Below are 20,882 nucleotides of genomic sequence, written 5' to 3' on the forward strand. Positions count from 1 at the left end.
GACGCCAACTCCATGCAAGGAGCGGTTCAGGTTCTGGGAATTCGACCCGACCAGCTGTCCAGCACTGACCTGGACGGGGAACAGGTACTGAAGAGCTGTCGTACGCTCCTGAGTGCGCCAACACACACACACACACACACACCTGCAGAGTGCAGACCTATGTATGTTGACGAATGCAAATTAGGCTACAAATTCTGCCCGGCTTCAGAATCCTACAGAGAAACGCCTTGAGGATCTGCAATGATGGTTTTAGTACGGCGAAGGCTGGTTTGCATGTGTAGCGCTGGTTTCATGTGTAGCGCTGGTTAGCATGTGTAGCGCTGGTTTCATGTGTAGCTTCTGAGTGGCGCTCGGCGCTGTTCGTGTTCTGTGCAGATCTCGGTTCTGATGGGGGAGCCGTACTTCAGCACCAGCCTGCTTCCCTGGCACTCCCTGTTCTTCTGGTACTGTCGGACCGCCCTGGCCCGCCTGCTCCGACCCGACGCCACCATCCTGCCCTGCTCAGCCACGCTCTGCATGGTCGCCGTGGAGTTCCAGGTACGACGGAGAGGAGGAGGGAGGAGAGGAGGAGGAGGGAGGGAGGAGGGTAGGATAGAGAGGAGGAGGGAGGGAGGGAGGAGGGTAGGATAGAGAGGAGTAGGAGGGTAGGACAGAGGAGGAGGGAGGGAGGAGGGTAGGACAGAGAGGAGGAGGGAGGGAGGAGGGTAGGACAGAGGAGGAGGGAGGGAGGAGGGTAGGACAGAGAGGAGGAGGGAGGGAGGAGGGTAGGACAGAGAGGAGGAGGGAGGGAGGAGGGTAGGACAGAGAGGAGGAGGGAGGGAGGAGGGTAGGACAGAGAGGAGGAGGGAGTCCAGTGTCGTTTTAGGACAGGGGTCGGTCAGTCAACTTTTACCATCAAAAGAGCCGTTTTTGGCCAAAAAATAAACACATAAACTCTTACATTTTTTTCTCCTTGGTCTTTATTGTCTTCTCTCACCCCCAACTCCCCCCTCCCCCCCCTGCACCCCTCCCTCCTCGTCCTCTCAGGACCTGTGGAGGATCAGGGCTCCCTGTGGAAGCTGTGAGGGTTTCGACGTCGGCCCCATGGATGACATGGTGCAGGTGAGTCATCAACATGGACCCTCTCTCCTCCGTTTGTTCACTCATTCCACGCCCGCTTAAAACTGCAGTAACAACACATCAAATCCGTCCACTCTCCATTATCCTCTCCTCTTCCTCTACCCCTCCTCCTCCCTCTCTCTCTCTCCCCCTCTCTCCCCCTCTCTCTCCCTCTCTCTCTCTCTCTCTCTCTCTCTGTCTCTCCCTCTCTCTCTCCCTCTCCCTCTCTCTCTCTCTTTCTCTCTCTCTCTCTCTCTCCCTCTCTCCCTCTCTCCCTCTCTCCCTCTCTCCCTCTCTCCCTCTCTCCCTCTCTCCCTCTCTCTCCCTCTCTCTCTCTCTCTCTCCCTCCCTCTCTCTCTCTCCCTCTCTCTCTCTCTCTCTCTCAGCAATCACTGGAGTTCCGTGAGTCTCGTGAGGCGGAGCCACACCCTCTGTGGGAGTACCCCTGCCGGGCCCTGACCACTCCCACGCCTGTCATGACCTTTGACTTCACGCAGTGCGTCCCTCAGCAGCCAATCAGCTGCCAGGGATCCGTTCCACTTGTGAGGTAAGCTCTCTCTGGTCCACCGCCACGCTCTCAGCTGCCCTGTAATCAGCTGATGAAGAGGCTCCACCCTGATATGATGTTTCCAGGTCACCTGACTACTGACTCTGTTCCCATTCTCTCCAGGGGTGGCCGTTGCCATGGCGTCGCCCTGTGGATGGAGTATCACCTGACCGATGACATCACAGTCAGCATGGGCCTGACGGGGCCAGTCAATGAACAGGTTACCATGGCTACTTTCAGTCACTAATCCATTTAATATTCCCTTCGATTGCCTTTATTTACTAACTGGCTTGAGACTCAAAAGCGCTTTGAACAGAGAGACTCTCCAGGATTAAGCCCTAAATATCCCTAGCGTTGTAACCCCCCCTCTCTTCCCTGCAGGGGGCGTGTCAGTGGAGTCCCCATCGCAGGCAGGGCGTGTTCTTCCTCAGGAGCCCCTGGGAGACCTCGGGGGACGGACGGGCCTCCGTGTCCTACAGCTTCACCTTTGACCCCAGTCTAGGAGACATCAAGATGGACTTCGCCGTGGACGCCCAGTGACCCGCTGAAACTCAGAAACCTCTCGTCTCTTTTTCAAACCCCATTGGAGAAGATCCCACTAGGCCCCTCCCTTCTGAGCCTATGGCGCAGCAGAGTGGAGTGGATGGAGACTGTGATTGGCTCCCACTCAAAGGACAAGACATGAATGAAAGGCAAACCAAATACTACTATGGGACGATGTTATGGACCATTTCAGAAATGTTTCTTATTGTCCCAATATGAATATGCTAATTCTACATGCTGAGAGTTTATAGACTTGGTTTTTCTTGGCTGCTGTGATGTGTCTGAAACAGATCTGGGAATATATGATGTCAAAGTGACAAATGACTTGTCGCAGAGTGTTTAAATGGAATGTTCCGGAAATAAATAACTTTATCATTCCCTTTTTATTTTGTCAAGTGCAGTCCATTTGTCAAAACAGAACAAAACATAAACACATTAACTTTTTTTGTTGTTGCAGAAACTGAAAATACTCTTCACAAACTATACAAGCTTTATATAACTGACGTTTGGTCAGCTGGCTGGCAAGAATTATTAACACCCGTCTGCTGAAAGTGTGCATGGCACTTGGCAAACACTCCATTCCATGAAATACAGAAGTACAGAATGATATTCAGATGTTGACCGGATCATGGTCACTAGTCTACCTTAGAGAAATTGATTCACAATAACATTTTGTTTGTTCAAGGAAGCCATTAACTTACTGTTATAACTTTTTGGTATGTTTCAATCTATTACAACTTTATTGGCATGTTTCAATCAGCAAGAGACAGGCCGTGATATCTGTGAAAACTTCATTACCTCACATTACAGAGGATCACTCATTGAGCCACACGCACAGATGAGCTGATCCAGGGTCAGTGTTTGGGGAAGTTGATTTGTAGATCAGTGGTTCGGCCCAATCATGTGAAATGTTGAGGATAGTGATCCAGGTGCTGAAGGGGGATCTGGTGAGGAAGGGGTTCATGAGGTGTCTCTCTATCCTCCATCGCTCTCCTCATCTCCTTAGCGTTGGTAACCGCGCTGCCTCCATCTGATGCGTCATGTGGCGCCCGGGGCGGCTAGTTGGCGAGCGTCTCTCGTGGTGGGATGGAATGTAAATAGCGATGGTCAGACAGAACGTGCGCTCGCTCACGGTCAAAGCAAGCAAGGCCTCGAGGCGTCTGTGCCTCCCGATTAATCTACAAATCATAAGGATTGCCTATTTAGGATGACAGGAGAATGTGTTTTTCGTGCACAGCGGCGTTGTGGGCGCGGGTTCCTATGCGTCCAGCTTGCTGTTGTCCAGAAGGATTTTCTCGCCGGGTTTGAAGGCGGGCATCCCCGTGTACGGGCAGCTGGCGCAGCGGAAGGCATCGCCAAGGTAACACTGTAAAAAATAAACAAACAAAACATTCAGGGTAAATCCCAAAACAGCAGGTCGGCGTTTCCTGAGCCAGAATGGCTCACGGGAAAGGGATTCAAACCCATAACCTTATGATGTCACGGCAGATATCTTAAACAAGGTCACTGAGAAACACTGACATGCAGTGAAACATACAGGGCTGAATGAGGTGGCCTAGCTTGGACTGCACAACCTACACATAACAATGGGTCTAAAATACATGTGTTGTGTATAGATGAAGAGAGAGAGAGAGAGAGAGAGAGACTCACACTGCCACACGCAGACTTGGGCTGGCTCTTTATCTGGGCTCCCTTGCCGTCCTGCTCCAGCTCCTCAGCCAGACCACACGAGCTGCACACAGAGTCTCAATCACATCCTGTCCACTAGCTTAGCACCATGCTCACCAGGCTGTCATTATAAATAACTATTTGCTCTTAATTGACCGGCCTGGTTAAATAAAAGTTAAACAATAAACAAATGAAAAACATCAAGTCTGTTTACCCAGATACAGATTAATCATATTCTCAGACCAATAGGGCCAATATTCTTTTGAGAATCTCATCTGACGTTTTTAAACCCAGGATTAGGTTAATCTGTTCAACACAGTCTCAGATGCTCACTGCTGACGTTCCACCAGCGAGGCCGGAGATCCGGTTCTCACCAGTTCTTGCAGGCCTTCTTCTTCTTGGCGGCGCCGTCGCCACACGTGGGGGCTTTGAGGGAGGCGGCGTCGGGCTTCTTCAGGTCGTCTGCGTCCAACAGAGCGTCAGAATCCACCAGGTCCTGGACGACAGCAGACGGGGAGACGGACCAGAGGAGAGGAGAGGGCCTTTATTTATTTAATCACCCTCACTCTCTCACACACACACACACACACTCTCACTCACACACACACACACTCTCGTGAAGAAGAACGGCTTCTCAGACCAGATCAAGATCATCAACCAAACACTCCACTGAGGTCACTGTGGGACCAGGTGGGCAGGGGACACGCTGCTAGTCTCCACACACACACGCACGCACGCACACTCACACACACGTACGCACCACATCGTTGTCGTCCATGTCTAAGGCAGACAGGGTCCACATCTTGGCAGCACTGGGGTCCAGAGCAGGCTTCTCTGCTGCAACGCAACAACAACAGTAAACAAATAAACAACAGCTAAGAACACACAACTTCAGAACACAAGGGAGGGTAACTGGTAAGATCTAAAAGGTTGAGAGAGGGGAAAGACACACTCACACACACACACACACACACTCACACTCTCTCACTCTCTCACTCTCTCTCACACACACACACACACACACACACACACACACACACTCTCTCACACACACACACACACACACACACACACACACACACACACACACACACACACACACACACACACACACACACACACACACACCCCCCTCACAGAGGGACTGAGGAGAGGAAGAGCGCTCACCAGGTTTGGTCGTCTTCTTCCCAAAGGAGAGCTGGCTGGAGGAGCCCACCTCAAAGTTGGGTTTTGTGGCGGACATGCGGACCTTGGAGAGACTGTTGCCCTGGAAACCTGTGGCGGTCCTCAGGGCAGACACCGCCTCTGGGGTGAGGGGCCCCGAGCTCACCTGCCAACGTGGACAGACACGTGTTAAAGGTTTGCTAATCTAGGGAAATGGATCTATATTGTGTGACTGAACAGGATTGATTCTGACCTCGGCGGAGGTTTGAGACCCTCTTGAGACGCACTCACCTCTGTGACAGACATCAGCCCAGCCAGCTTCAGCACAGACATCAGCTTCGCAGCAGTCCTCACACTTTGGCTTTCACTTCCTGGTGATAGAGGTCAGAGGTCACTCAACAAAGTTCCAACATGATATTAAATCTGCTTTGATTATGACCATTTTTTTTATTAAAGAATTAGTTTCACCACTCTGATTGACTGGATGTAACACAATATTCAAATGAGTTTGTTCCCTCCCATCTGATATCCCCTCACCTGTGACTGCTTCATCCAGCACTAGTTTTCCTCCGGGTCTGATGACTCTGGCCATCTCTGCCAGAATCTCAGCGTTGTGCACAGATGAGCTGTCGGGTAGCAGGCTGGACAAGACCCAGTCATAGGTCGACGCTGCATGAGAGGCTGGAGAGACGAGGGGAGAGAGGACAGCAGAGGAGAGGAGAGGAGGGGAGAGAGGACAGGACAAGGGAGGAGAGGAGGGGAGAGAGGACAGGACAGGGGAGGAGAGGAGGGGAGAGGAGAGAGGACAGGACAGGGGAGGTGAGGAGAGGAGGGGAGAGAGGACAGGGGAGGAGAGGAGAGGAGAGGAGAAGGGAGGGGAGAGGGGAGGAGAGGAGAGGAGAGGAGAGAGGACATGTCAGGGGAGGTTAGGAGAGGAGACGCCAGGAGATCAGAGGACCTGTTGTTATAGACAAAGACTTGAACACTACACTCTCAAAGTCAGTCTAAACTGATCAGGTGAGGCGTCACTCACACATCATCAGTCTCGCCATGTTCTCCAGCGACACCTTGCCCCCAGGGCCCACCACGGCCGCCAGCGTCTCAACCAAGTCCTTCAGGCTCTCTGGAGACGAGGGCACGTCCCACACCACCAACACCTTGTCTCCCGCCTTGATCCCAAAGTCTGCCATGGCCTCCTGGACACAACACAGCAATAAGGATGAGCAAGAGCTGTCTATTACAAATACAGCAACAGCAGCAAATCAGTGTATGTATCATAAGGAGTGGGTATACTGTCTGTCGATAAATAGATGGGTATACTCCGTATACCCTCGACTACACTACTGATTATAAGGTCATCATATCCAGTCGCCTTTAATTATTTCCTATAATATTAATAATAACTATTATGATTATTATTATTAATAATAATAATTACAGGAGCCAATGGGGGGGCTTTCTTCACCCACACAGTGCACCCATAGCGAGAGGGGCCATGGCACACAACACACGCACATGCAATCTTTCGGGTGTCGCCGGTGGAAATTGTTGAGTGCATTTCTCGCTACATTTTTACTAATGTCGGTTAACTCGCAAGTTAGATAATATTAGCTAGCCGACATTACATTCTTTTAACCCTCACCAAAACCTTGTAAAGTCGATCTCGCATGCCAGCTCTTGAACTGAACTGACTGTCCTTTTCGCAGTCCTGGAGCTCTCAACGTGGCCAGACTAATAGTGATTTCACCTATTTTAATCATTTTAAACTCGTTCTGGAATAACTGCTTCACAGTTTTGCGTCCTACCAGTCCTGAACAGAAACAAGCCAGCCACGCACATAAGCCAGGCTTGACCTGGCCTGGTCCCATGCATGGATCCCATGGGCTCTTCCTGCTTCCTCTTAGGCTCTCTATACTGTGAAATTAGCAGAACACCTGCTTGTACAACTGAAATCAAATGTATCTTGAATTTCTGTCTGGCTGTTGAATTTCAACCTTTGAACAAGGAGCTTTGAGTGTGAAACACACCAGCAATCATTACCAGTGACCTCAGCATGACTAGGCAACACAGAGAACCACTGGGCTCACGATCAGCCAGACGAATCAACTCCTAACATTACACCCAAACACACAGGAGTCTAGTTCATGTTTTGCCAACTCACCATTGTTTTTTCTTTAAACTTCTACAGAATGGTTAGAGATAAAGCGGTGAGACGTGTTTCCTTCTAACGGTCTTGGTGTGACGCAGTCTGTCTTTTGTAACCCACTTTAGACTGAGTAGGAACACGACCCACTTTAGACTGAGTAGAAAACACGACGAGGAAAAGACTTCAATCACTGGACCTTCGGGAGAACCCGGATGTTGCCGGCAAGAATATCTAGAAACTCTTCAAAGCTCCGATGAAGAATGTAGGTACTTACACTACCTACTACCTACTTGAGCACACTACCTACTTGAGCACACTAGCTAGCCTACCTGCTCCGCCTCCCCGCCGGTCACAACAACAACGACGTCATCACGCTGCGTGCTGAGCAAACGATTGGGCGCGTTCGCTTCAGGGGGCGTGTCCGAAATGCATACTACCTGCTACATGCTATATAGTAGGTACTACATAGCAGGCGAGATGTAGTATGCACAGTTTTGATGTAGCATGCTACATTTCGCATACTATATATCAGGTAGTATGCATTTCGGACACGGCCAGGGACTCCGTAGAAATGGTAGCCAACCAGATGGGCGTGGTTTGGCCGGGAGCAGTGCGACCGTCATGCTCAGTGCACTGACGGGTGTTTCCACGATGGAGGGGTTACTGTTCATTTTCACTATCCAGTCATCCTATCCTATCCAGTCATGCTAATGTTAGAATGTCATCATCATAGCATGTGCCGCCTATCATGTGCCATGAAAATATTGGGATGACATTTACTGGCTAGTTAACCAATAGCTATAAAAATGTGATGAGGGGGTGATGAGGAGGAGTACAGGGATGTGGTTGTCTGATGGAGGAGAACCAGCTTCAGCTCAACTCAACATCAGCAAAACCAAGGAGCTGGTGGTGGACTTCAGGAGGAACAAGAGGCCTTCAACCTCGAGGGGGAGGAAGTTGAGATGGTGACTCATACAAGTTCCTGAGAGAACCCTAACCCTAACAACAAACTGGACTGGACTGACAACACTGAGGCCTCTACAGGAAAGGACAGAGCAGACTGTTCTTCCTCAGGAGGCTCAGGTCCTTTGACGTGTGTAGCAGGCTGCTGAGGATGTTCTACCAGTCTGTGGGAGCAGAACACTGTTCTACCAGTCTGTGGTAGCAGAACACTGTTCTACCAGTCTGTGGTAGCCAGAACACTGTTCTACCAGTCTGTGGTAGCAGAACACTGTTCTACTAGTCTGTGGTAGCAGAACACTGTTCTACCAGTCTGTGGTAGCCAGAACACTGTTCTACCAGTCTGTGGTAGCAGAACACTGTTCTACTAGTCTGTGGTAGCAGAACACTGTTCTACCAGTCTGTGGTTCTACCAGTCTGTGGTAGCAGAACACTGTTCTACCAGTCTGTGGTAGCAGAACACTGTTCTACCAGTCTGTGGTAGCAGAACACTGTTCTACCAGTCTGTGGTAGCCAGAACACTGTTCTACCAGTCTGTGGTAGCCAGAACACTGTTCTACCAGTCTGTGGTAGCAGCACACTGTTCTACCAGTCTGTGGTAGCAGAACACTGTTCTACCAGTCTGTGGTTCTACCAGTCTGTGGTAGCCAGAACACTGTTCTACCAGTCTGTGGTAGCAGAACACTGTTCTAGCAGTCTGTGGGAGCAGAACACTGTTCTACCAGTCTGTGGTTCTACCAGTCTGTGGTAGCCAGAACACTGTTCTACCAGTCTGTGGTAGCAGAACACTGTTCTAGCAGTCTGTGGTAGCCAGAACACTGTTCTACCAGTCTGTGGTTCTACCAGTCTGTGGTAGCCAGAACACTGTTCTACCAGTCTGTGGTAGCAGAACACTGTTCTACCAGTCTGTGGTAGCCAGAACACTGTTCTAGCAGTCTGTGGTAGCCAGAACACTGTTCTACCAGTCTGTGGTAGCAGCACACTGTTCTACCAGTCTGTGGTAGCCAGAACACTGTTCTACCAGTCTGTGGTAGCTGCTGAGGAGGCAACACCAGGTCTGGGGAATTCTCTGTATTTTTCCACTGCTCTATTTTGTCTGTTTACTCAGAGTGTGCATTTGGTCACTGGGAGGAAACAGCAAACGTGTTGTTAAACAATATTGTAACTCCAAATTATAAAAGCATAAAATATCCTCATCTTACTACAGTATATAATATGATGACCGACTATGCTCTCAGGTCGCTGTGTGCAGTCTAACGTTCACATTGCCAGCCTTAGTGCTCAATTCTGATTTGTTGCTCAGATCTGATGTTTTGTTGGCTGTTCACACTGAGGTCACATTGCAAAACATCTGACATGTCTGATTTAGGACCACATATCTGATTTAGGACCACATATGGAAGTGGTGCAAATCTGATTTTAAAATATCAGAAAAAAACAAACCTGACTCACATATGAGCAAAACATTTGGGCCACTTTCGGCTGCAGTAGCTGGGCCATATTCAATCTGAAAACCGGCGTGCACCGTTTTGTTACGGTTTCCACTTTAACCCAATCGGAGTGATTCAACGCACCACCGGATCTGTTTCGATAAACGTTTTGCTCCGTTTTGTCGGGGCTGAACTCACCCCTGCTGGAACGCCCCGCCCCCATCGCTTCTGCGTCGCATGAAATCCCAGAAGACGCGCTTGCGCAGTGTAGAGCAGCTGGACATGGCGGCGCTGCTAAGAGGACTACGAGCTGGGACAGCCCTGCGGGGACTCAGCTGCGGTGAGACAAGTCTTGTTAGCTGTTTATTGGTTTTAGCTGTCAATTCCCAGAGGCACAGGGACATATTGATCCTGGATCCATGATTTAACCAGGTCTTGCACGCATTAGCTTGCCTGCAGCTGTCAGCTGACTTCCTAGCCAACCAATGACACTTGCCAAAGAAGGTGATCATGAAGGACAGAGTTATTAGCTGGGTAACACCATACCTCCATGGGTAACACACTGCAGCCTAATGTTGCTTCTTTGCATGCTAACCTGAGACTTAAAAAACCAATCGTGACCATAAAAGCAAGAATCAGCTCTTCCACTTTCAAACTAAAAGCCACGATGACGTGTTTTGATTAACCAGCGTCGTCTCAGGCAGCCTGTTGATATTTACATGGAGTTACTGTTGATATTTACATGGAGTTACTGTTGATACTGTATTAAGGGAGTTACTGTAGATACAGTATTAAGGGAGTTACTGTAGATACAGTATTAAGGGAGTTACTGTAGATACAGTATTAAGGGAGTTACTGTAGTTACAGTATTAAGGGAGTTACTGTAGTTACAGTATTAAGGCCACCGCAGGTGTCTGGTTTTAACGTTTAACTACTTATTTTGCCCTAGGCTATAACGCCTCTCACCTGTTCGATTATTTCGTCAAAGGACGCATTACAGCAGTCAGTGACTATATCAATCAATCAATCAATCAATCAATCAAAGCTTTATTTATATCAGGCAACAGTGGCAGGCATCTCTAACCATCGGAATCCAGTCAAAAAACAAACCCTAGCCGGTGATTTCTCTGTAGTTGTGCTTCCCCCAGTCTCCCGAGGCGGTCCCCAGGGCCCTGGGCTCAGACGGGGCTTCCACTGCGCCCTGCTCAGGCTCCAGGAAGATTCTAAATCCGATAAAGACCCCGCGTCCACCACCTCCTCCACCACCTCCTCCTCCTCCTCCTCCTCCTCCTCTACACCCTCCTACCACGAGCATTACCAGTCCCAGTCCTCAGAGCAGGACAGCACCACCACCAGCGCAGCAGCAGCGTGTCCAGAGGAAGAGCCCACCACAGCATCCTCTCAGGAGGCCTCGGCGTCGGACACGGTGGCTGAAGAGGCTCCCCAGCCCAACACGAGGTCAGCACACAGCCCTGAGAACTGGGCAGATGAGTACTAGAGCAGTATGGAACCTTTCGGCTATGACTTGCATGTATATCCAATATAGCAGTGTATTGAAGAATAATGTAATTCAGTTACAAAATAATTGTAATTGTAATAATTGTAATAGTGTCATTCAGTTGTCATCAAATCTTGGCTAAGGAGCAAAAGAGCCGTCCGGTGATGCAGTGATTGAACTTCATGTTGTAACAAGTGTCCTCTCACGACGAGCCGTGTTCTGTGTTCCCTGTGTGCTGGACGCCATGGTGACCGCGCAGCTACACAGACCAGGATGGGGAGCAGGGGGAGGAGTACGAGACCGAGGAACAGCTGCAAACTCGCATCCTCGCCGCTGCGCTGGAGTTTGTCCCACTGCACGGCTGGTCGATGGACGCCATCGCTGCAGGGGCCGAGGTGTGTGTGTGTGTGTGTGTGTGTGTGTGTGTGCGCGCTGTGCACAAGTGTGTTTGAGCTAGGTGGAGTTGTAGACAGTGGAGTGAGGTGGTTGAATTGATTGGAGTATTCAAGGTCTGTGAACTTTCTATGAATATCTCTAATAGCGTGGTGTGTGTGTGTGTGTGTGTGTGTGTGTGTGTGTGTGTGTGTGTGTGTGTGTGTGTGTGTGTGTGTGTGTGTGTGTGTGTGTGTGTGTGTGTGTGGTGTGTGTAGACCGTAGGTCTCTCCACTGCTTCCTCAGGCATGTTTCCCAGCGGGGCCGGAGACCTGGTCCTCTTCTTCATCAGTCAGTGCAACGCTCAGCTGGCCGAGCTCCTAGCAGAGCAGCACAACCAGGTCCAGCTGGGCCAGGCTGAGTATGTACAGTACAGGACACACAGGCTACTGTACACAACACTAACACATTTATCTAGGGTTTGTTTTGAAAGGGTCATGTGACGGAGGAGTCTGCGTCATCGTTTTTAAAAACTCCGATTCCACCCGTCCAAACGCTATTCTGGAACGTTCAAACTAAAACGGGGTCAGTAGTGTTTTCCGAAGTCTCCGTTTTAGGGCTTTGAAAACGCCGGAGTGGTGTGGACGCTAGGCGTAAGCGTAGCAAATGTTATGCATTTTAAGACGAAAACATATTGGTATTTGCTCTGTGCGGTCATATGCAGCTGCAGCTTGGTGGTTTTTGCATTTTGGAAGCATCAACATGCTAACGGCAGGATCTCTTGCAGGCCAAAGAAAACAGCCGATTTCTTAAGAGATGCGGTTGAGATCAGACTGAGGATGTTGATTCCCTACATGGAGACATGGCCACAGGTACGTTACCTGCCTGAACCTTACCTGAATGACCGGTCCGAGGTCTTCTTAGTCCATGCGACCATTAATCCTTTAAACGTTGAACCTGTTGAACTCTAGGCACTGCGTCATCTCATCATCACGTGGTGATGCTCTAGTGTGGTGATGCTCTAGTGTGGTGATGCTCTAGTGTGGTGATGCTCTAGTGTGGTGATGCTCTAGTGTGGTGATGCTCTAGTGTGGTGATGCTCTAGTGTGGTGATGCTCTAGTGTGGTGATGGTCTAGTGTGGTGATTCTCTAGCGTGGTGATGGTGATGCTCTAGTGTGGTGATGCTCTAGTGTCGGGATGCTCTAGTGTGGTGATGCTCTAGTGTGGTGATGCTCTAGTGTGGTGATGCTCTAGTGTGGTGATGCTCTAGTGTGGTGATTCTCTAGCGTGGTGATGCTCTAGTGTGGTGCTGCTCTAGTGTGGTGATGCTCTAGCGTGGTGATGCTCTAGTGTGGTGATGCTCTAGCGTGGTGATGCTCTAGTGTGGTGATGCTCTAGTGTGGTGATGCTCTAGCGTGGTGATGCTCTAGTGTGGTGATGCTCTAGTGTGATGCTCTAGTGTGGTGATGCTCTAGTGTGGTGATGCTCTAGTGTGGTGATGCTCTAGTGTGGTTCTAGTGTGGTGATGCTCTAGCGTGGTGATGCTCTAGTGTGGTGATGCTCTAGTGTGGTGATGCTCTAGTGTGGTGATGCTCTAGTGTGGTGATGCTCTAGTGTGATGCTCTAGTGTGGTGATGCTCTAGTGTGGTGATGCTCTAGTGTGGTGATGCTCTAGTGTGGTGATGCTCTAGTGTGGGGGTGGCGATGGTCACCCTGATTTCATGTGTTGAACCCTTGAACAGATGTACAGAGAGGTGATGGGGCTCAGAGGGATGATTTGGGACTGGGCATTATATAATATTCTTCCTCCTCTTTCTCTCCACTTCTCTGTCTTGTATCTCTGTCTCTCTCTACCTCTCTATCTCTCTACCTCTCTGTCCATCTCTCTCTCTCTCTCGTTCTCTCTCTCGTTCTCTCTCTCCAGGCGATGAGTATTCTGCTGCTCCCCCATAACATCCCAGACAGCCTGAAGCATCTGTCTACCCTGGTGGACGATATGTGGTATTACGCTGGAGATCGTTCCACAGATGTGAGTGGGTTTTCTCGGCCTCAATACCCCTCCCCTCTCTTCCTCTCCCCCTTTCATCACCCAATACCCCTCCCCTCTCTTCCTCTCCCCCTTTCATCACCCAATACCCCTCCCCTCTCTTCCTCTCCCCCTTTCATCACCCACTCAGGAATATCTGGCCTGCCTCTGCAAAGGTTACTGCTCTCTCTCTCTCTCTCTCTCTCTCTCTCTCTCTCTCTCTATCTCTCTCTCTCTCTCTCTCTCCAAGGTTATATTCATATCCTTCATTCATTGCTGTCACTAACTCTCTCTCTCTCTTCCTGTCTCAGTTGAACTGGTACACTAAGCGGGCAGCGCTGACGGGCATCTTCAACACCACAGAGCTGGTGATGCTGCAGGACTCCTCCCCTGACTTCCAGGACACTTGGACCTTCCTCGACAACCGTATCCAGGATATAGTCAAAATGGCCAGCACAGCCAAACAGGTCCTGCTCCTCCTCACCACCGGCTGTCCCTGGTTGCCTAATCCCTCATTGAAGTAGTCACTTAACAACTGAACTGTTAAGAGTTTGAACTAAATCAGAGTTTGTCTCAGTACAACTTTTTGATTAATTCGTCCGTTTATTTATTTATTTGTTTGTTTGTTTATGTTCTGCAGGTCAAGTCTACCGGTGAAGCAGTGGTGCAAGGGGTTATTGGAGCTGCAATCACGGTGGGTGCATTCCCACAAATACATCACATAGATTACCCTCGGTGGTCCTCCCAGTGTAGCATGATACAGTATGTCTACAGTTTACTACTGTATTTATGAATATAATAAACCCGAACTAAAGTTTCAGATCCTGAGATTCATACCTACATATGGATTTGAACTTGAACTGACATTCAGAACTTGAGGGCCTTGCTTTCCGCCTTGTGAACGTAAAGATGGTTGAAATTGTTTTGTCATGTCATGTACTGTTTGTGAGAGCAGTGTACAGTATATAGTGTGATCTTGTGAGAGCAGTGTGCAGTATATAGTGTGATCTCTTGTCTAGTGAGTCAAGTCTGAACTGAGTGTTTCTGTCTTGTTTTCAGCTGAAGAATCTAACTGGTGTTAACCAGAGACGATGAAGCAGAGTGGATCTGTCTGTCCCACCATCCTCTCTCTCTCTCTCTCTCTCTCTCTCTCTCTCTATCCCTCCATCCCCCTTTCTGTGTGACACCCTGAAGCCGAGCTTCTCCATGTCCACAACTCAGGCATCTCTTATCTGTAATATGCAGGGGCTGGTGGGGTGTGGTCTCTCTTTGTAGCTTGTCTTCACTAGATCACTGTGCCCTAGGTCTGAACTGTTCCTCTGCAGATGGAGTGGTTTGGTGTGAGGCTTCACTTGACTGCACTTTTAAAACGGTTTTTCCACACATCCTCTCTTAGCCCTGATTTTCCTTTTGTATAAAAGGACACGAAAATGTGCATTGTTTTTGACACGTGTGCCCCAATTCATTTAGAGTTCCTCAATAAACATATTAATTATCACAGAATAGTCGTTGATAATACTTTGAGGGGGGGGGGGTTTAATAATTACATTACATTAGTCATTTAGCAGACACTTTTATCCAAAGCGACTAACCAATTGCATTTAACGTAGGAAAAGCCAATGTACTACTACTTGACAGAACTCAAGTACATCTCTTTTTTAAAACAAGTGACTAAGAGCATAATCTAGTGTTAAAGGCAAAGTGCAAGAATAGCAATCTAAAATACAGTATGTGCTTAAGAGGGAGGATCCTGGTAGTACTTCTTGAAGAGATGAGTTTTGAGCCTGCGACGAAAGACTGTCCTGACGTCAGTGGGCAGTTCGTTACACCACTGCGGGGTCAGGACAGAGAAGAGCCGTGACCGTGGGGTCAGGACAGAGAAGAGCCCTGACCGTGGGGCCAGGACAGAGAAGAGCCGTGACCGTGGGGTCAGGACAGAGAAGAGCCGTGACCGTGGGGTCAGGACAGAGAAGAGCCGTGACCGTGGGGTCAGGACAGAGAAGAGCCGTGACCGTGGGGTCAGGACAGAGAAGAGCCCTGACCTTGGGGTCAGGACAGAGAAGAGCCGTGACCGTGGGGTCAGGACAGAGAAGAGCCCTGACCTTGGGGTCAGGACAGAGAAGAGCCCTGACCTTGGGGTCAGGACAGAGAAGAGCCGTGACCGTGGGGCCAGGACAGAGAAGAGCCGTGACCGTGGGGTCAGGACAGAGAAGAGCCGTGACCGTGGGGCCAGGACAGAGAAGAGCCGTGACCGTGGGGCCAGGACAGAGAAGAGCCGTGACCGTGGGGCCAGGACAGAGAAGAGCCGTGACCGTGTTGATGACCGTGTCGATCGACCGCAGGGGCCTCAGAGGGACGGGGAAACCAGTCGCCCCGAGGTAGCAGGGGCCTCAGAGTGACAGGGAAACCAGCCCCCCGAGGTAGCAGAGTAGCGGTCGGGAGGGGGTATAAGGTTTGACCATGGCCTGGAGGTAGCAATAGTTTCAACACAAAATATCCTACAACCATTCTTATTGAAGCAGAGAGTTGTATATTGGTGTCCCTAATTTTACCTGATTGACTACTTGTTTTGGATGGTTTGTTTAAATAATTAAAATAACGTACATTTATTTTGAAAAACACGAAGAGGACATGAGTGACCCGGATGCGTCTACGCGTCTCGCGACCCGGATATGAAAGAAGAACCCGCCCACTCGTCAAGTGGCCAATCACTGATCTTATTTACCTTTTTTGACCAATGAGTGTCCGGCTACTTCTCAATTATTATCCTTCATTCCGAAGTAGCGGTAGTGCGAACAGACGTACCGGAACGAACAGCACTGCATGCTAACTGCTAAACAGCACACTGTTCTCTAGTCATGCCGTATGCCAACCAGCCGACCGTGAAAATCACAGAATTATCTGACGAGAATGTTAAATTTGTCATTGAAAACACCGACCTGGCGTAAGTATTCACAACCAGCTAGCTAATCAATAATGGCCGCTAGCTGAGTTAGCTGAGTTAACATGGCTGTCTTTACTCTGCAGGTTATTACAGTGTGGAATCAGTAGTATAAAGGAATGATCTTATTGATAGCTATGCCCGGCTAGCTTGCTTGTTTATCTGCTGTCTTGGTTGGAGGTAGACTAGATCTACTGGGTATGGTATGGGTTGGGGTTGGGGTTAGGGTATGGGTTGGGTTGGGTTGGAGTTAGGGGTATGGGTTGGGTTAGGGTTAGGGGTTGGGTTGGGTTGGGGTTAGGGGTATGGGTTGGGGTGGCTGGTATCCATCCATACAGAAGGTTAGGAGGATTATACATAAATCCACACGACATTTGTAACTGGAGGTCCTCATATGTCTCATGTTTCTGTACGTCTCCTACAGGGTTGCCAATTCCATCCGCCGTGTTTTCATGTCTGAGGTTGCAACGATAGGTAAGATCCACACATCCTCACCCACACCTCCACACATCCTCACCCAAGACCTCCACACATCCTCACCCAAGACCTCCACACATCCTCACCCAAGACCTCCACACATCCTAACCCACACCTCCACACATCCTCACCCAAGACCTCCACACATCCTCACCCAAGACCTCCACACATCCTCACCCAAGACCTCCACACATCCTCACCCACACCTCCACACATCCTCACCCACACCTCCACACATCCTCACCCAAGACCTCCACACATCCTCACCCAAGACCTCCACACATCCTCACCCACACCTCCACACATCCTCACCCACACCTCCACACATCCTCACCCAAGACCTCCACACATCCTCACCCAAGACCTCCACACATCCTCACCCACACCTCCACACATCCTCACCCAAGACCTCCACACATCCTCACCCACACCTCCACACATCCTAACCCACGACCTCCCCACATCCTAACCCTAACCTCCACACATCCTCACCCAAGACCTCCACACATCCTCACCCAAGACCTCCACACATCCTAACCCACGACCTCCCCACATCCTAACCCTAACCTCCACACATCCTCACCCAAGACCTCCACACATCCTCACCCAAGACCTCCACACATCCTAACCCACGACCTCCCCACATCCTAACCCTAACCTCCACACATCCTCACCCACACCTCCACACATCCTCACCCAAGACCTCCCCACATCCTAACCCTAACCTCCACACATCCTCACCCAAGGGTGAAAGTGAAATGACCACAGCCACCCTCTGAAATGACCATTAAACAACCTGCATCAATCTCTCGTTTCAGCCATCGATTGGATACAGATTGATGCCAATTCCTCTGTGCTTCACGATGAATTCATTGCTCACAGAGTGGGTACGTTCTCTGTCGCCAGTCTGCTCTAGAACCTAAGAGAGACAGTGTTCTAACAGTCTGCTCTAGAACCTTAGAGAGACATCACTCTAACAGTCTGCTCTAGGACCTTATAGAGACAGTGTTCTAACAGTCTGCTCTAGGACCTTATAGAGACAGTGTTCTAACAGTCTGCTCTAGAACCTTATAGAGACAGAGTTCTAACAGTCTGCTCTAGAACCTTATAGAGACAGTGTTCTAACAGTCTGCTCTAGAACCTTAGAGAGACAGAGTTCTAACAGTCTGCTCTAGAACCTTATAGAGACAGTGTTCTAACAGTCTGCTCTAGAACCTGAGAGAGACAGTGTTCTAACAGTCTGCTCTAGAACCTGAGAGAGACAGTGTTCTAACAGTCTGCTCTAGGACCTTATAGAGACAGTGTTCTAACAGTCTGCTCTAGAACCTTATAGAGACAGTGTTCTAACAGTCTGCTCTAGAACCTTATAGAGACAGTGTTCTAACAGGTCTAACTTCACTCTGCTGTTTTCATCTGCAGGACTGATCCCTCTCACCAGTGATGACATAGTGGATAAGATGCAATACTCCAGAGTAAGTTCTCAATCACCACACACACACACACACACACACACACACACACACACACACACACACACACTCCTCTCTCTCTCTCCTCTCTCTCTCTCCTCTCTCCTCTCTCTCTCTCTCTTACTGTCATTCATTCTTATGTTGCACACACTCAAAATGGCAAATTCTTCTCCATCAACAGTCATTGTTACATTATTCTACTGAAAACATTTTCGCATTCTCTTCCCTCCCTCCCTCCTTACACCTTTCTTCCTCCCCTCTCTCCCTCAGGACTGCACCTGTGATGATTTCTGTCCAGAGTGCTCCGTTGAGCTGACCATGGACGTGCGCTGCACAGAGGACCAGACCAGACACGTGACCTCACGAGACCTGCTCTCCAACAACCCTCGGGTCATCCCTGTGAGTCAGACGCCTCTCAACACAAGCCCCAAAATGCCCGGCTTGTTTCTCACTCTCGTGGAGACTTGAGTAGGGCTGGACTGACCTTTCATATGTTATGAACTTCAGGTGACCTCCAGGAGTCGAGATAATGACCCCAATGACTACGTTGAACAGGATGGTAAGATTATACTGTCATAGGTTACTACTCAAGTGTTTTGTTAGCAGTATATGGAGCCTAACACTTCACACATGTCCTCTCTCTCTCTCTCTCTCTCTCTCTCTCTCCTTCCTCTCTGTCCCCCCCCCCCTCTCTTACTGTACCCCCATCCTCCTCTGGGCTCTGCTTACTCCTCGGCAGACATCTTGCTTGTGAAGCTTCGTAAGGGCCAGGAGCTGCGTCTCAGAGCCTACGCCAAGAAGGGCTTTGGCAAGGAGCACGCCAAGTGGAATCCAACAGCGGGGGTGGCCTTTGAGTACGACCCAGACAATGCACTCAGGCACACGGTATTCCCACGACCCGAGGAATGGTACGTTACCATGTTTATGCTATTATATCATGTTGGGAAATGGATGAGGTAGTACTACCAGGATCCTCACTCTTACTCTTAAGGTGTTCCATGAATATATGTAGACTACCTCCCCGTAATATTCACTTCCTGCATGGATGAATCTCTCTTCTCCGTCTCAGGCCGAAGAGTGAGTATTCAGAGATAGAGGAGGATGAGATTCAAGCGCCCTACGACCCCACCGGAAAGCCAGAGAGGTGAGTAATCAACCGGTGAGCTCTTCCTCCTCGCCTGGGCTGAACAGCTGAGTCAGAGAGGTGAGTAATCAACCGGTGAGCTCTTCCGCCTCGCCTGGGCTGAACAACTGAGTCAGAGAGGTGAGTAATCAACCGGTGAGCTCTTCCTCCTCGCCTGGGCTGAACAACTGAGTCAGAGAGGTGAGTAATCAACCGGTGAGCTCTTCCGCCTCGCCTGGGCTGAACAACTGAGTCAGAGAGGTGAGTAATCAACCGGTGAGCTCTTCCGCCTCGCCTGGGCTGAACAACTGAGTCTCTCATGGCAACGGAAGTTGTAGCTGAGACCACAGAAATATAATTCCTCTAGGGCATCTGTGGTGCACCTGCCCCACAAAGCGCCATAGTTTGACTTGCTTCTACCCCAACATTCTGGGAATTCTATGTCTATTGTTTACACGTGACCTCGTGACCCGTCCTGTGGTATCGTGTGACCCCACCTCACCAGGTTCTACTACAACGTGGAATCGTGCGGGTCGCTGCGGCCCGAGACCATCGTCATGTCCGCCCTGGCCGTGCTGAAGAAGAAGCTGAGCGACCTGCAGACCCAGCTCAGCCACGAGATCCAGAGTGACGTCCTCACCATCAACTAAGACCTGTCCCTCAACGCTCAGCTAGACCCTGACCCTGTCCCTCAACACTCACCTAGACCCAACCCTGTCCCTCAACGCTCAACTAAGATCTGTCCCTCAACGCTCAGCTGGACCCTGACCCTGTCCCTAAACACTCACCCTGACCCTCAACGCTCACCTAGACCCTGACCCTGTCCCTCAACGCTCACCTAGACCAGGACCCTGTCCCTCAACGCTCACCCAGACCCGGACCCTGTCCCTCAACGCTCACCTAGACCAGGACCCTGTCCCTCAACGCTCACCTAGACCAGGACCCTGTCCCTCAACACTCACCTAGACCAGGACCCTGTCCCTCAACACTCACCTAGACCAGGAGCCTGTCCCTCAACGCTCACCTAGACCCTGTCCCTCAACGCTCAGCTAGACCCTGTCCCTCAACGCTCAGCTAGACCGGGACCCTGTCCCTCAACGCTCACCTAGACCCTGTCCCTCAACGCTCAGCTAGACCCTGTCCCTCAACGCTCAGCTAGACCGGGACCCTGTCCCTCAACGCTCACCTAGACCAGGACCCTGTCCCTCAACGCTCACCTAGACCCGGACCCTGTCCCTCAACACTCACCTAGACCAGGACCCTGTCCCTCAACGCTCACCCTGTCCCTCAACGCTCACCAACACTCACCCAGACCCGGACCCTGTCCCTCAACGCTCACCTAGACCCTGTCCCTCAACGCTCAGCTAGACCAGGACCCTGTCCCTCAACGCTCACCTAGACCCTGACCCTGTCCCTCAA

General features: G+C 50.2%; 4 protein-coding genes across 4 annotated transcripts in view; 3 read left to right on the top strand and 1 right to left on the bottom strand.

The window, feature by feature from the left end:
* prmt7 (protein arginine methyltransferase 7) overlaps positions 1–2,479 on the top strand; it is a 10,282-nt gene extending 7,803 nt beyond the window's left edge. Inside the window, exons 12-17 of the mRNA XM_084453101.1 lie at positions 1–84; positions 376–537; positions 1,027–1,101; positions 1,485–1,645; positions 1,769–1,865; positions 2,027–2,479. The exon at positions 1–84 is cut by the window's left edge and continues 6 nt beyond it. Of these exons, the coding sequence (XP_084309227.1) occupies positions 1–84; positions 376–537; positions 1,027–1,101; positions 1,485–1,645; positions 1,769–1,865; positions 2,027–2,185 (738 nt within the window). The 3' untranslated portion in view covers positions 2,186–2,479. The remainder of the gene's footprint in view (positions 85–375; positions 538–1,026; positions 1,102–1,484; positions 1,646–1,768; positions 1,866–2,026) is intronic.
* A 95-nt stretch (positions 2,480–2,574) lies between these two features.
* On the bottom strand, positions 2,575–7,499 carry ciapin1 (cytokine induced apoptosis inhibitor 1). The gene is made up of 9 exons (XM_084452529.1): positions 7,182–7,499; positions 6,054–6,216; positions 5,558–5,701; positions 5,312–5,391; positions 5,024–5,186; positions 4,617–4,693; positions 4,231–4,352; positions 3,839–3,920; positions 2,575–3,554 (listed from the first exon to the last, which is right to left on the bottom strand). The coding sequence occupies exons 1-9, from the start codon at positions 7,182–7,184 to the stop codon at positions 3,447–3,449; spliced, it is 942 nt and encodes a 313-aa protein (XP_084308655.1). The 5' UTR covers positions 7,185–7,499; the 3' UTR covers positions 2,575–3,446.
* Positions 7,500–9,821: 2,322 nt separating this feature from the next.
* coq9 (coenzyme Q9 homolog) lies at positions 9,822–14,945 on the top strand. Its single transcript, XM_084452592.1, has 9 exons — positions 9,822–9,896; positions 10,690–11,014; positions 11,314–11,449; positions 11,705–11,847; positions 12,214–12,298; positions 13,352–13,456; positions 13,765–13,920; positions 14,094–14,147; positions 14,513–14,945. Exons 1-9 carry the CDS (start codon positions 9,839–9,841, stop codon positions 14,546–14,548), a joined length of 1,098 nt encoding a protein of 365 aa, XP_084308718.1. The 5' UTR covers positions 9,822–9,838; the 3' UTR covers positions 14,549–14,945.
* Positions 14,946–16,264: 1,319 nt separating this feature from the next.
* polr2c (RNA polymerase II subunit C) lies at positions 16,265–20,177 on the top strand. Its single transcript, XM_084453248.1, has 9 exons — positions 16,265–16,397; positions 16,819–16,868; positions 17,690–17,758; positions 18,291–18,343; positions 18,611–18,739; positions 18,848–18,899; positions 19,080–19,248; positions 19,410–19,484; positions 19,969–20,177. Exons 1-9 carry the CDS (start codon positions 16,312–16,314, stop codon positions 20,111–20,113), a joined length of 828 nt encoding a protein of 275 aa, XP_084309374.1. The 5' UTR covers positions 16,265–16,311; the 3' UTR covers positions 20,114–20,177.
* The last annotated feature ends 705 nt before the right edge of the window (positions 20,178–20,882 follow it).

Source organism: Borostomias antarcticus (genome assembly GCF_949987555.1).
Source record: "Borostomias antarcticus genome assembly, chromosome: 18".
In the NCBI taxonomy this organism is placed as follows: Eukaryota; Metazoa; Chordata; class Actinopteri; order Stomiiformes; family Stomiidae; genus Borostomias; species Borostomias antarcticus.